Source organism: Lytechinus pictus, chromosome 3 (genome assembly GCF_037042905.1).
Source record: "Lytechinus pictus isolate F3 Inbred chromosome 3, Lp3.0, whole genome shotgun sequence".
NCBI classification, from domain to species: Eukaryota; Metazoa; Echinodermata; class Echinoidea; order Temnopleuroida; family Toxopneustidae; genus Lytechinus; species Lytechinus pictus.
Genome location: NC_087247.1, coordinates 62,431,486 through 62,446,257, shown reverse-complemented (window position 1 = coordinate 62,446,257; position 14,772 = coordinate 62,431,486). Strand labels below are relative to the sequence as shown.

Sequence of the window (14,772 nt, the reverse complement as noted above, 5' to 3'; positions counted from 1 at the left end):
TTATTGAAATTTATATTTAGTAAATGAACGAACATGAAAAGCATTGAAATGATCTGATTGCTATAATCCAGTAGGCCTAGTAATAGTATTACTAGGCCTACTGGATTCTGATTTAAAGGAAGAGACTTGTATCATGGTTGTATACATAGGAGGTCATAACAAAATCAGCCATGCTGAGTATGCGCGCACACACAGTTTTGTAGTCCTTCATGCACTGATGATGTCTCCTTGCTGGTAAACACTGAGCTAATCCAATCATTCAGGGATTGTTACTTGCAGCGATCAGAGGGGCACTCTGCTTGCCAACTTTTAAAAGACCGGTTTCCTTCCAGGACTGTAGAAAGTTTTGGATCATTAGGAAGCTCATCTCTATCTCTTTCTCCTGACTTTTATTTGTCTTATCAAGAATATATCTGGTTTTTAAGTGAATCAAATTTAAGGAAAGCCTGTGACTGGTTCCATATCTTGTTTGTTTCCTCATCATATTCAGGATTAGAATTTACTTTTGACTGGATGTTGAAGGATTAAAAACATCTCTGTTCTACATTTGAAGGAAAGGTGAGTCTTTGTTGTGATCTCAGTAGATTGTAATGTCACAATAGAAAGAATGAGAAGGACGTTAAGTTAACATTAATCAGTGACCTTAGACCAATTATAGTTGTATGGTGTCTATCTGGGTCAATCACTTTTGACAATTTCCTGTGTGCTTATGAAATGAAGGTTTGTGTTATTTAGGAATATTGTGCTTTGTTATAAAGATTTTTTGAAAATTGTGATTAAACCTGTCAAAATTTGTTGTTTGTTTCCAAGGTATATAAACCTTGATAAGAAAATTTGAGCATCAGGGTGTTTGTCATTTTGATCCTAAGAGGTATCTCTTGAAGGTTAAATCTAAAGTGGAGTTTGTTTACGATTTTTTTCATTTTGAACAATTTCACGATTCACTGATGTTAAAGAGCCATGTATGGAATATGAGGTGACTGCATTCAATAACAAGGCTAACGATGACATTGTCTCATGCTTCAGCCCAGACAGTTTACGGAATGTGAACTGATGCAAAGCAATTAAATCTTTCTTGCTTGTAAATCACATGTCAAGATCAAAAACAGTATTTGATTTTTAGTTTGACATCTAACCAGATATCTTCTGAGGCTTTGGAAATAGGGAGAGGAGGCAATAGAATTTCTTGAAGAAAAGGTAAAGATGAAATCAGAAAGTCGCATTATTAAATAATTTGGAAAATTGGAAATCCAGCAAGAAGAAATAAAGTTTAAATGCCAATTAGTCTATTACCAACTCGTCCACTCATCATATGGTCCAATAACCATTTGGTCCAGTAATCACTTCGTCTAATTACCAGTTCGTCTCTGACCATGTCATCTATGACAAGTTGATAACTGGACGAATTTGCATTAGACCAATTGAAAAAAACTGAAATGAATACACTAACTCTTGGAGTTTCTTTTCATATCCACATCAAACATTCTGAATTGTACCTTGTCTGTGATTGTACCATCATGCAAGGACAATGTACTTTGTTTAGACCTTCATGGCTATTGATAACAAATATGAATATATTAAGGCTTACAAGGTAAAAAGTTTAGTTATCAGTCTGCCATGGATAGGACAGGAAGTTCTTTGGTGTCATTCAACTTTCACTTGATGCTGCAAGATAAAGAAACGTCTCCATTAACTTTAAGAAATATAGAAGGAGTATTGCCAATTTATCCTGAACCAGGGTTTCAATTTTATTCCAGTCAGATTTCTACTTTTGACAATTGTTACACTTTTTACAGTTTTTGACAAAGGGCTGAAGTTCACTGCAATGATTTGTCAGATAGTCTATCCTTGTGGTCAAGTTGAGGATTTATTGATAGAAGTACTGTATGCTACAATTTATTAAGTTATACAAGATTAATATGGGTTGGTGGACAAACATAAGTACTACTAATTTACTCTGACTAGATAACTAGTAAAAGGGATTTGGAGATTAGTCAGTGGACAGTTCCCAATTATCAATACATATTGAGAAATTTTCTACCCACTATACAGAGTTTGTACATTGACATTCAAAGGGGAATTTAATTATATTTTTGTGAAGATTGCTTGAAATGATGCACAATCATTGATTTTCATTGTGCAGCATTTAGCTGTATTTGAATCACTTCACCCATAATCTTGTTCTACAAACTTACAATGTGATCTCTGTGTCCTGTCTGTAGGCCTCCCTAAACAATTGACTTAATTATCCAGTGAGAGCAACTGCCATTTATTGAAATAAATTCTAGAACTAAAGAGACAGATAAATAAACATTATTAAAAGAAGGGAAAGGGAGGAATGGAAATACATGTGATATAGTAAGTGAAAGTGAACTTTATTTGTAGACATTGTTAAAGATGGAATGATGAGGAGACTAGTGGACTGGACCCTGTTCCAATTTTGCCAGACTTCTGGGAAAATAATAGGGACAAGGGCTCTGTAGATCATTGCTCCTGTCTCCAACATTTCCTCTATACTCTGGTTTTCTCATCATGAGTGCATCCACAAAATTACTCTGAAGCAATTGGACCAAGATGGCACTGCATATACAGGTTTACATCTAGATATAGAAATTCTCCAGATTCTGTCAGTTAACCTAGAGAGTACTTTAAAATTTGAAACTTTCAACACTCTCCAAGTACTGATCCCATGCAGCCCATAAAGGTGGTCCTAGGGTGTAGATACAAATATGAACAGCATTGTCTGAGTTATCTAGAGGCCTGGATGTGAATATTTGACACTCAATTGTCATTTCAGTTTGGATTCATGATTGTGAAGGATGTCCTTATCCTAAGGTCATCTGTGTTTTTGTTTGGTGCAGATTATATAGTTAGGAGGCCATCCATGAGACAGTCATAGATTTCTGAAATATTGAAAAACATGAAAATAGATTTATGAATCTGATGTTAAATATCCTTTTATTTTCTTTCTTTCTTTTCTTGCTGCAAAGAGTAATCATGCTTTCTATTTATGCACGACATTTGACCAATTCTGACATTGTGGTATTAAACATTACAATATTAGGCTCAGTAATAAAGACACGGATCTCATTATACTCTCTTAAGACTAGTTTACTGGAAATCGGTTCAGGAAACCAGTTTGGAAGATCGCTTTGCTAGTGTTCCCATTTGATCAGCCGAAAGTGGTTTTCAAAACCACTTCATGTAAAGTGGTCTTGTTCATATGGGAACGCTGTCAATGGGGGTGACATGGGGGGGGGGCACTCACATATATTGGTGGTACAGGGACGTGCCGCTTTGATAACCCCCTTTTTCAGACCTAATTTTCAGTTCTCTAGGTACTCGAAGGATAAAAGTTCCGTTCTGAAGCCGCCCCGCTCGCAAGACCCCCTTTACAAAACATTTAAATTCCCTTGCCCTGCCAAACGAGCACGAGCACCACATGCGAGAGCTGCATGCACGGCTTCACAACTTCTCCGCTAGCAGTTCCATGCACCACTATCACCAATATATATGCATAGCGCTATCGCCCACATATATGCACAGTGCTAGCGTGCTCCATACCTACTGTACCGCAATCCCATTCCGTAGACCCTGTTTTTCAAAGCGATCTTGAAATCTACGTCGCGAGATGATTTTTGGAACTGGTTTGGACGATCGCTTCGACCATACTCATTACACAGTTTCCAGTAAACTAGTTTTAGGGCGTTATGAGAACGGGGTCAAAGAGTGGGGGCACTCGATTATATTGTTGTTTATATGGTATACCCATAGAAAGGGTAGGTTGTATCAGGTCAAGAGGCAATATAAGCCTGGCATGTTTAGGATGTCTATATAACCCTTTTTTTTAATGCGTGTTTAGTAATTTGAGTAGTTTCACCCCCCTACAATGATTCATTTAGCCATTTAAAAAATGTTTAGGCCTAATAACTGCAGGTTGTTTGTGTGAATATGTAAACATGTTTACATGTTTATGTATTCAGATTAAGAAAGGAAATTTAATGAACTCAAAATACCCTCACTCCCATGAGGTAAGTACCAAATTACCTTTCCATGTTAACTGGTATATGACCTTGATACATTTATTCAATACTTCATAACTAAAGTGATAACAAAGGCTAAATGATATGGACTTATTCAAAGATAATGAATGCAAATTATGCCTAATGTATTATGAAAATGTATTCTAATGCACTTCTTAAAAAAAAGGTGGAGTATCCAAGAAATCCTGAAATCATGCCCCCTGCTTCTGACATCAGTGGTAGTGCTGAAATCATGTCCTCATCCAACTTATTCAACAGATTTTAAACTTAAAAGGTTTTTTTCTGCTTTTCCTTTTTTAAGGTGGTACCAATCCCACACCACAATCTTCATTCATATGAAATGATATTGTGCTAGATCATGACTCAATTTTGTTTTTTTTTCATTGATTCACCTGATTCTCTGATTCTTTGATTCGCTTGCTTGAAGCTAAAGCAACCTTAGGCCAGGATTAGGTGCTCAAAAGAAATATCACCACCGATAGTAATCAAGATATTCGCCCCCAGATTTAGAAGGAAGAAATTTTAAAAGGTGAAGTACAATTCTTGTATTATCCTAGCTACCTGATATACTGATATCATGGAGCTACTATGCTGATATCTTGAGCACAAAGGTATTCAGCTACTATGGTGACTGCCAAAGTCCTGTATCATATAACAGATTTGCTACCATTCAGGAACGAGATTTTGAATTTATTCATTATTTTGTCCCCCTCTTTCACATCAAGGATTACTTGGTACTTTGATACACCGGCTACTTCACAGGGTAGATGAAAGGGGTTAAACTGAGATTGATAGCTTTGAGCCTTAGAAATAGTGAAAACTGATCCATTAATATGTGAGGGGATAAACCAACTATCACTTGATCTAAGTCTGTGTGATTTCATTTTAGTAGCTTTAGCAAGAGAGTGAATGGTTGCTTGCAGAACATCATAACAAATCCAGGATGGCAAAAGGACATTTAACAGTATCACAGAAGCGTTGGGGTTATTACTGGGTTATGATAACCAGAGAGGGATTTAGGGCAGATGAGATATTTTAGACCATTTTTTTCCCCAAAAAATATATTAATAGTTATTCTCATATAGCTGCCTTTCGGACAGTTTGATTTTATTAGACAAAGTAAGATTTACGCTTACATTTTTTTTAAAATATGTATCTTGTTGATTAAATATTTGTGTTATTCACTTAAAGTTTATTCAAACATCACTAAGATCATACTGCTATAGGTATGTAAAGTCTAGCAAGTACAGTGGAAACTGCTGATGGTTTGGTTGACTCATGCACTTCAGTTGCATGAGGTTCAAAGTAATTACAAGTTTGAAGATATAATTGTATAGGCCCTATGGTGAAAGTGTATTTTACATTATACTCAATGCACAAACACACCCATTTAGTTTGCTCTGAATAGAAAGACTAACTGTAAATACAGAGAAATAAATAGATCTATGATCTATGTAACATCTTCATTAAATGCTTAGTTGAGTACATAAACAGTTTTGTCTCTGAATTTTATGGCTCTTTGCTTGACTGGTAGTGGAATAACTTTCATTCATTCTCTATTTATATAGGCATATTGCTAAAGCTAGATTGAGAAACCATAGAAAACAAACTTTTTCACTTTATCCTATCGAAGCTTAAAACACCATGGAGATTAAATCAGGGTTATTAGTATCAATAACAAGGACTGTGAAATACCTCTTAATTGTTTGTTTGTTTGGAATTTTGTCTCAAATATTTTAATCCTTATCTTTGGAAAAACTTTGTTATTGATGTGGTAGCAGTAAATCATTTTTCTTTCTGGATTGCAGTTGACTTTTTTTTTTTATTGTTAGCAGCTATTTTGCCCAATAGTGGATTATTAAGTTTGTTTTTGCTCCAACTTTGTTTTGTGTTCCATTGATAAATTTCAAGTGTATGTGAAATTTCCTGCTGTATGATTTTGTATAGTTAATGAATAATTTAACATTTTTTATTCAAATGAAAGATGATCTTATTTTAAGACATTCTGTACAGCCTTGAAGTGTTGACATTAATGGGAGTTCATTCATGATGAAAGTTAAACTGGTCTATTTTCAATGTAGTTACAGGTACATGTAATTTTATTGAAGTACAAGTTTATTTTCATGATCTGTGTGAGCTTTCATTCTGTAGTTAGAAGCTCTTGCACTCCCTTGTATTATTATTGATATATCCACCTCCTTATACCAACCACATAACAAACCTAGATATTTGCTTCAAACATACTTCTCCTCCTACAAAAAATAGTCCCAAGCTTGGGAAAAGTGACTCAAACTTTTAAACAAACAGGAGAAGTTTGCAGTGACTGTCAGAAATCAATAAATTACATTTGTTTTATCACGAACGATAAATCCCCCTTTACCTTTCCTAACTGTCACCCTAGGCAGCACAACAAAGTCTCAAGATGTGTTATTCACTGTTATCAGACATCTACTGGATTCAGTTGGATAACTTTTGTGACCTATATCAGCCTCTCACCCCCCCCCCCTCATTTGATATTTTATCATCATTTGAAGTGTTCCTCCTTTGTACTTTTTGCTAGAAAACAATTGAAATGTCCTGCTTATTTACTTTATGAGGGCTACTTTCCTTCTTCTGTCCTTTCCAAATAAGTTTGTATTGAACACAATAGTATTTTCTCCATTTTGGAATGGCAGCATGGTATTATATTTATATTCAGATATTTAGGGTTCAGAAGGGTGTACAGCAATAGTTTATCCTCTTTGAAGCCACTTTTGTTCTTGAGCTGTTATGTATATTTGAGAAGCCTTTTCACACCTAGGTAAAGGCATTGATTTTGAAGAGGGGTAAAATTACTGATGTCTTTCAATTAAGAAAGTTCCTCTGAACATCCACTCTGAACACTAGTTATTTAGCTCTGTTCATATTGCACCTACATATGTTTAAGTTCAGATGTAAGATAGGACAAAAATTTAGCCATCAGAAGAATTTAACTGTAAAATTATTTATATTTACAAATTCAGGTAAAATTAAATTTCTGAAATTATTGTTGTCTACATGGTCCTGTGTGTTCTTTTGAAATCTAATCAGGGGTTGTTTCTGAATTTTCTGCATTCTCTTTCACCATTGTACCAGAAAATACCTCTGTACATAACACAGCAGTAAGGGAAGCTGAGATTTAGGAAATAGTCTACAAATTCCCCTCAAATTTAAATCTCCAGGGCTCTTAATCATATAAACTTTGAGCGTAGTGATTCCCTAACTGTGTACTGCAGTCAAACTAATAAGGTGACTTCTTATGGTAGCTCTGAAGTATGATCCATCTCACACAACTTCATTAGTGAAGTTCGCAATTTTCTTTTCAATTGTTAGTTGCAGCGTTCGTGATTTTCAGTGTAAACTTCACTAATAATTTTGCAAAGTTTGCAACGAAAATCGTGAACTAAACAAATTATTATTGCAATTTTGCAACAAAAATCTCGAACTTCACGACTGAAGTCGTGTGTCATTTGTGTGATCAACCTTGCTTCAGAGCCACCATAACTTCAAGATCATAAAGTTTTTATAAATACAGACTCTTTCAAAGAATTTGATTTTTAAACTGATGAATTTAGCTAAACTTAGTTTTAGGAAATTGTCATGTGAACCTTGCTAATATCAGCATCACATGATGTATTACCTGACAGGCAGGCAGGGGTTGATATCACCTCTATCTCACACCTGGTATAGATTAGTACAGGTATGAGTAGAAAGCACCGCAATTCTCTCTCTAAAGAACAATCAGTGAATAATTCTAAATAAAGAACAAGTAGTTTACAAGAGTTTGGAGTGCAAGGTTTGGAGAGTCGTGTAGATCTGTGAAAAATAGAAGTCTAGTGTCAAGAAAAGCTGACAAGAAAGACAGAAATGACACTTGTCTATGTGTGATCATGCAACCATTTGCATTGTCCATTCCGTCTTTCCCATTCATTTGTCATTAGTATATTTGCTCCATTGATGGGATGGTCTAATTTATATAAAGTACAGATACTGCATACATTTTTGTTTACACACTTCACCTCTACTTTTTTCCTTTTGGTGTTTTGCCAGGAAGAACATATATCTATCATCAAAATTCAATCTTCCAAATTCATTTCCTTGTGCATTGCATCTGATTGTGCACTTTTTTTAATCTTATAATATTCCTCTATATTTTTTCTTGAAAGATAATCAATCTGAATATATTTTTTTCTCTCCTGTTACAGGTGATAGATCCGATCAAGTAAGGGGATAGAGGGGAACCTTTGATCTCTCTTCGCTCCCATCAAGGACTCATTTCTTTCAAGTCTACAGGAATATTCACTTACTTTCCAGCCTGAATCAGATCACATGCTTGATTGGGAACATGGCAAACTGTCAGGGCAAGCTTAGCCAAATATGGTTTATTTTTTTGTAAGTATACAACATATCTTTTTAAAAAAATCATGCATATTCATCTTGAATGTTTTAATCTCCAGGCTTCTTGCCCTATCAGAAATTACCTTTAATATCGAGTATTCAAATTACAATATAGAAATTACTTCTCTCATTTTGTATGGAAAAGTTAAAGCAAGATAACATGTAAGGAGTGTTGGTACTTTTATTGACTTTTCCTTGAAATTGGAAATCAGGCTTATTTAAGTTGAACATTAATATGCTTTTCACACTGTACTTTTTTTCCTTAAGGGGGGGCCTTAGCCCCACCAATTTCCTGGGGTTAAGCTTAGCCCACTTTGTTTTCACACTACGTTTTAGCAAAGTGGGCTAGCACGGTAAATAGTACGGTACTATCTGGCCTTGCAAAAAAGCAGGGTTAGCCGGCTTATTGTGGTGCTAGCACCGCAAGTGCGGTGCTAAGAGATGCAGTGTGAAACGAAACTGGGCTAAGGAAAAGTGGGGCTAAGCAATAGCCAACACAGAAGTCGAAATTGCATGTTAATCACGCTCTGTATGGTCAAATTATCAATATTCATGAGCTGTGGGATAGTCCGGGGTTAAGGCGTTAACCCCGGCTAAGCAGATGGTATCGGGTTAAGAAAGACAGTGTGAATTTAAAAAAAAGATAGTATGGGGTTAAGGATAGTCGGGGGGGGGGGGTTAAGGATAGTATGGGGTTAAGGAAATGCAATGTGAAAAGCATAGAAGTTTGGAGCCTTGAGAACTGTGGTGATGCAATTAAATACTTCAGTAAAAAAAATGGTTTATAGGCCTACTAATGTACATACCCAGTGTTTATATTTTTCTACCAGTTATCAACTTGCAGGTCTAATGCATTCCATATGGTTATGGATTATGCTTTGAGCTTGTTTTTATTCAGAGCTATTCAAGATTTAATTGTCAATCACTGGTAGATTAAATTATAAATCTTTGGTAAAGCTACAGTAAATCAATGTCAGTTCACTCAACACTTGTAGAATGGACATTCCCTTTTGAAACTTTTTTACTTACTTCATGTTCACTGTCAGTCTGTTTCCATGAAAAGAAGCTTTTTGTCAGACCAGCTCTTGTCTGGAGCTCTAAACCACAGCTTTAGATTTGTTTTGTTGTTTTGAGGTGAAGTCACCTGACTTCAGGAAGGGTGATCTCTCTCAGCAGGTGCATGGTATCGAACTGAGTTGAGATTACTAAAATATCAAGTTTTGGGTTTAATAATACCACCTTAAAATCTCCATTCTTTATGGTCCTACAAGTACAAATAATGTCATTTGAAATTTTTATTAGTTCTTTCTTTTTAGATTTTCATATTCAGGATGCTTTGAATAGTATTATTTGAAAGATCCATACTACTTTGACAAAGTTTGGGTGTATTATCTGGCCTCACCACACTGGTCACATTACAGACAGCATTCTTGTGAAGACAATACATTTATATATTCCGAGAGTTGTTTTATAAAAAAGAGGGGCAGCTAGCTGAGGTTCCAAATTGTTGAATAGTTTACCAGAACTTTACAAGTGTATATAAATGAATTTTTATGATCAACTCTTCATATTGATCATAAGACTCAATCAAAAGCTGCAGTTTTGCTTGCATCAATGAAAATTCATTTACCTGATATCAGTGATGAGTTACTCCTGTTTTGCCATTATGTCTATACTCAAAACTCTTGTTACCTATGCCCCTTGAGTACAATACAAAATGGAAGTGGGAAAGAGGATCTACTCCCAGTGGTATAAATCACTCTCTTGAGACATCAAGAGGGATGATCTTTTTCCATTATGATGTCAGATAGATTGAGATGAGGCTTTGAAATGAACCAGTCAAAACAAATGTCACCTTTGCCTATCTTGTCTATAGAGGTCTTTAACTGCTCACAACCGGAAGCTCATTTTCCATCTTCCTAATCCAGCCAGCTTCTGACAGAGCAGACAGCATACCCCGGGTGGGTATTTCATAAAGCTGTTCGTAAGTTAAGAACGACTTTAAGAACGACTGGTGATCCTTTCTTGTGGTAAATGGCATATTGAATTGGCGATGGTTTAACGCGTAAGAAGGGTTCACCAGTCGTTCTTAAAGTCGCTCTTAACTTACGAACAGCTTTATGAAACGACCTCCTGGGATGATAGAAACTTGCACCACAAATATCATCTTCTTAAAAGTGATTTCTTCAGTATTGATTATCACCTGTTTGGATATGTATGCTATCAAAAGATTGTGTGGAATTGACAATGGGTTAATTTCTTGTCATTAATACTGATATGTATCAATATTTCATATCTGTTCTGGATAGTATTGAAATATTGATATTTTGGCAAGATCGTTAGATTGCATAATTTCATTAAAATAAAGTGTGATCCATAAACTGTTTAATTGCTTTATAGTCCTTTATTTAATAATCTATTAGGCCTCCAGATACTTCAGGATAATCTCTGGCAGTAGTCCCATGTAGTAAATTTTAGTAATTTATATTAGGGTGTGAACTTTTAATTACTTAGTTTCCATTATATTCTATGAAAACAATGGAGTAATTAATCTAGTAAAGATTTTGTGACTCAAGGTTTTTTTTTTCAGAGTTAAACATTTAGAGATACAATTAATTATTTGTATTAACAGTGAATTGATTCAAGGGTTTAAATCTATTATTAAAAAAGGGGCGGGTCAAACATTTGAATGAAATCAACTGGTCATTGTTTTCTATTCACGATTGTCATATGGAACCTTGGCATTCTTTTAAGCCAAATGCATCTGTTCTGTCAAAAACTCCTTAAAAAGCTAAGTCTACTAAATATTTTGCAGATTAGAAAAATGATTAATTAATTGAGAATTCACTTTCAGACTTGTGATTCTTGAAGCAAAATCTGTTATTGCAAAATATGGCATATATATATCTGCAAACACATACCATAATTTGTTATGGTCTCTGTATAAAATTTTCTAAATAATGAGTATATGAGTCCATAAATTTTTTTTGCCCCATTCTTTTGTAATGAAATAGTAGTGTAATTACAAGCCAGATTTCTACTATGTGAGCCACTATAGAAAGAGAAATAATGTAAATGGACTACAGATACACCTATTGGAATAGCAGAATTCAGTATTAAAAGTTCTAATATGTGTATTATAGGTTGAGCCCTTCATTTGATTCACAGCTCTCCAAATGCCCAAATGCTGAATATTATGTGTCAACAAATCTTGCTTTCCTCAATGAGAATGAATGAATCATCAACAAAGGAAATTCAAACATATCTAAGAACTGTGTGAAATCTATACCCATTTCATTCATAAATAAACCTTTTCTGGCATTGTTGGTTGTGGTATAGAAACTGTAATAGTAATCGCCTCCATAAGAGAATATAAAATGGTGCTTGTGGAATTTACTTTTTTTTTTCTTTTTCTGATTTTATCATGATGCTGTCTTATCTCTCCAAACTCTCCAAATGTTTCTCATATTTACTACAAACACATTTCATGAATCAGATTTCAAGAGTATCATATTTTGTTACAAATTCAGATTACAGCCTCTGTGACAATATCTGATTTCATCCTATGAGATTGAGTGATACTACTGGTTAGATTCCAAAATGTTAAGTCTGATTTCTGAATAAGTTTGATATCTTTTAATCATTCTAAATTGAATCGGAAACAATGGATTTACTGTACATTAAGCTTCTGTATATGATCTAGTTTATAATTGTTCCATGATTTTTTTGCAAAGCAAACATAATCATTCACGTAATATACTAGTACCCTCAAGGTTAATGGCGAAAATGTGTGTGTTGCAAATTCTAAAGTTAATGAGGAACCGTATTGTTTATAGGTATTCTAAAGGACAAGTCCACCCCAACAAAAAGTTGATTTGAATAAAAAAAGAAAACCCAACAAGCATCACACTGAAAATTTCATCAAAATCAGATGTAAAATAAGAAAGTTATGACATTTTGAAATTTCGCTTAATTTCACATAACAGTTATATGCACATCTCAGTCTGTATGCAAATGAAGGAAACTGATGACATCACTCACCTACTTGTATTTTATGATATAAAATGTGAAATATTCTAATTTTCTCCTCTTTCTCCTGTGAAACAAATTTTTCTTCCTCCCTGAACATGTGGAATTGCCATTGTTTCAACATTTTATGAGTCAGTCAAGTTGGTCCTTACTATAAAATCAGTAAAAATTGAAATATTCTTTAATTCGAACAATAAAAAAAAATAGTGAGTGAGGGACATCATCGACTCTCTCATTTGCATATCACTGAATTGTGCATATAACTGCTATGTGAAAAATAAGCGAAACTTTGAAATATCATAATTTTCTTATTTTAGATCAAATTTGATGAAACTTTCAGCATTATTCTTGTTTGATTTTTCTTTATTGAATTGAGTCAACATTTTTATGGGGTGGACTTGACCTTTAATTGAGATTATACTTACAGTTTTACTATATATCAAGTATTATATACAGCACTAGTAACTGACAAGTGCTTTAAATTGTAATTTTCATATAAATTTGTACTGGTGTTGATATGAACATCAACCTGCTATTCATAAGAGGCATTGGATTAGCCTTTGTAAACTGCTTTAAGTGGGTTTCAATTGGTGTGTTGATGGAAGCTATAAGTGATGTAAGTAGTTTTACATACTAATTAGTTTACCTTGTTAAATGAATGACCCTTCAATATATTCCAAGGTGCTTGTGAATACATTGTTGAAATACTGTGCGAGAACCATGAACATAACTATTCATTGATAGCAGATTTTGTTGGTCTTTCATTGTACTCAATTTATGTTTTTTGCAATTATTCCTCTTCATAACCATACAGAGAGTATGTAAAATGAATTTGTAAATTGTTTCTGGAAGTGATGAAATCCTCTCTGTGTTCACTTGTTCATTTTGAAACTCAGTCCCCTTCAGTTCTTAGATTATTGTAGAGAGTACTGAAGGTGTACATTGATGTCAAGAAATGAAATTTGATATCAGTATTTCCAGTGATTTGATAACTTCTGTAAACATGTGTACACAATATAGGAATGCAACTAAGTATTCTGATTACAAGTTATATAAATTCTGTTTGGGGTGACAGATACTCATTGACTAATTCAGACCTAAGTAAGGGTGCAATAATTGAATTCATATTGGCTTTTTTGTGTATTTAATCACTTGCATATTTTGTCTTCTTGTACACTTGTAAGTTGTATCTCATCAAAAGAAACCCTCAACTAGCCCACCTCTATTATTCATCTGCCTATTATACCATTCTATTCACCCATCATTTTCTTATCTTCTTCCCATTTGCTTTCCGCATTTATTATTCCTTTCCTTTTCATCATTTGCTTTCAGATAGATACAGTTACACACAGAATGAATCCCTCCCAAAGTGACTCCCTTCTCCATTATACACAATTCTTTCATCAGAGCTATGAAATTTGGTTAAATCAAACAACACTTTCTAGTTTAGATCTCTCAGGTAATCCATAGCTAGAGTCCCTGGTAGTTGTAATGAGTGATTCTCCATTTGGTTGCCATGGAAGCATTAAACCAAAACACCAACCCTGCACAACCACATTTTGCCCACATAATACCCAACTATGATGATACATTTCTGGGTCTGTCTACGTAGAGACCTCCACTCAATTCAAGGTTTACAGGGGCGTTCAGAAAGTTGATTCATCCATCCAGATTTCATTGATTATGAAAGAATAGTTATTGGTATTTAATTGACATAAGCAATAAACATATAAGTAAAACAGACATCGTTTGGTTAACCACATAAGAACTCCCACTGATGTTTGTGATTTGTTAACAGATTTTTAGACATTAGTCTTAGAAGCAAGACAATGGTAGAGGAATTTGTAAAGATAACTTCTCAAAGTGCTGTATACTGTCAAGTTATGAATTAAAGGGGGGAAAGCTTTAAAAGAAGGAATTATAACAGTCTATAAGTTCTTTGTGATAGAACAGAAAATTACAGTATAAGCTAGTATTAAATCACTTCATGGTCCAAGAGCCAATAGGTAAAAACTACTTCTGATCTCAGGGAGCCTTACAAAACACTTAAAATTGATTGTAAATTAATTTTAGGAAAATTCAATTATTCTGTTGTGTGAGATGACATGAAATTCATGCGTTTGGTGTAGTGATGATTGATCAATTTTTTTATGAATAAGATTCTTGCAACGACCTCATAGCTTGGAGGAATGATTTCTCTATATAGCCAGGTCTTCTACTGTATTTACAACTCCAACCTCTTGGTTTTGAAAGCATATTATTGATTTGACCTTGTCCTTGATGA

General features: G+C 34.4%; 1 protein-coding gene across 1 annotated transcript in view; it reads left to right on the top strand.

Annotated features, from left to right (window-relative positions):
- Positions 1-253: 253 nt before the first annotated feature.
- LOC129256843 (fibrillin-3-like) overlaps positions 254-14,772 on the top strand; it is a 98,003-nt gene continuing 83,484 nt past the window's right edge. Inside the window, exons 1-2 of the mRNA XM_064097530.1 lie at positions 254-558; positions 8,267-8,453. Coding sequence (XP_063953600.1) covers positions 8,407-8,453 — 47 coding nt within the window. The 5' untranslated portion in view covers positions 254-558; positions 8,267-8,406. The remainder of the gene's footprint in view (positions 559-8,266; positions 8,454-14,772) is intronic.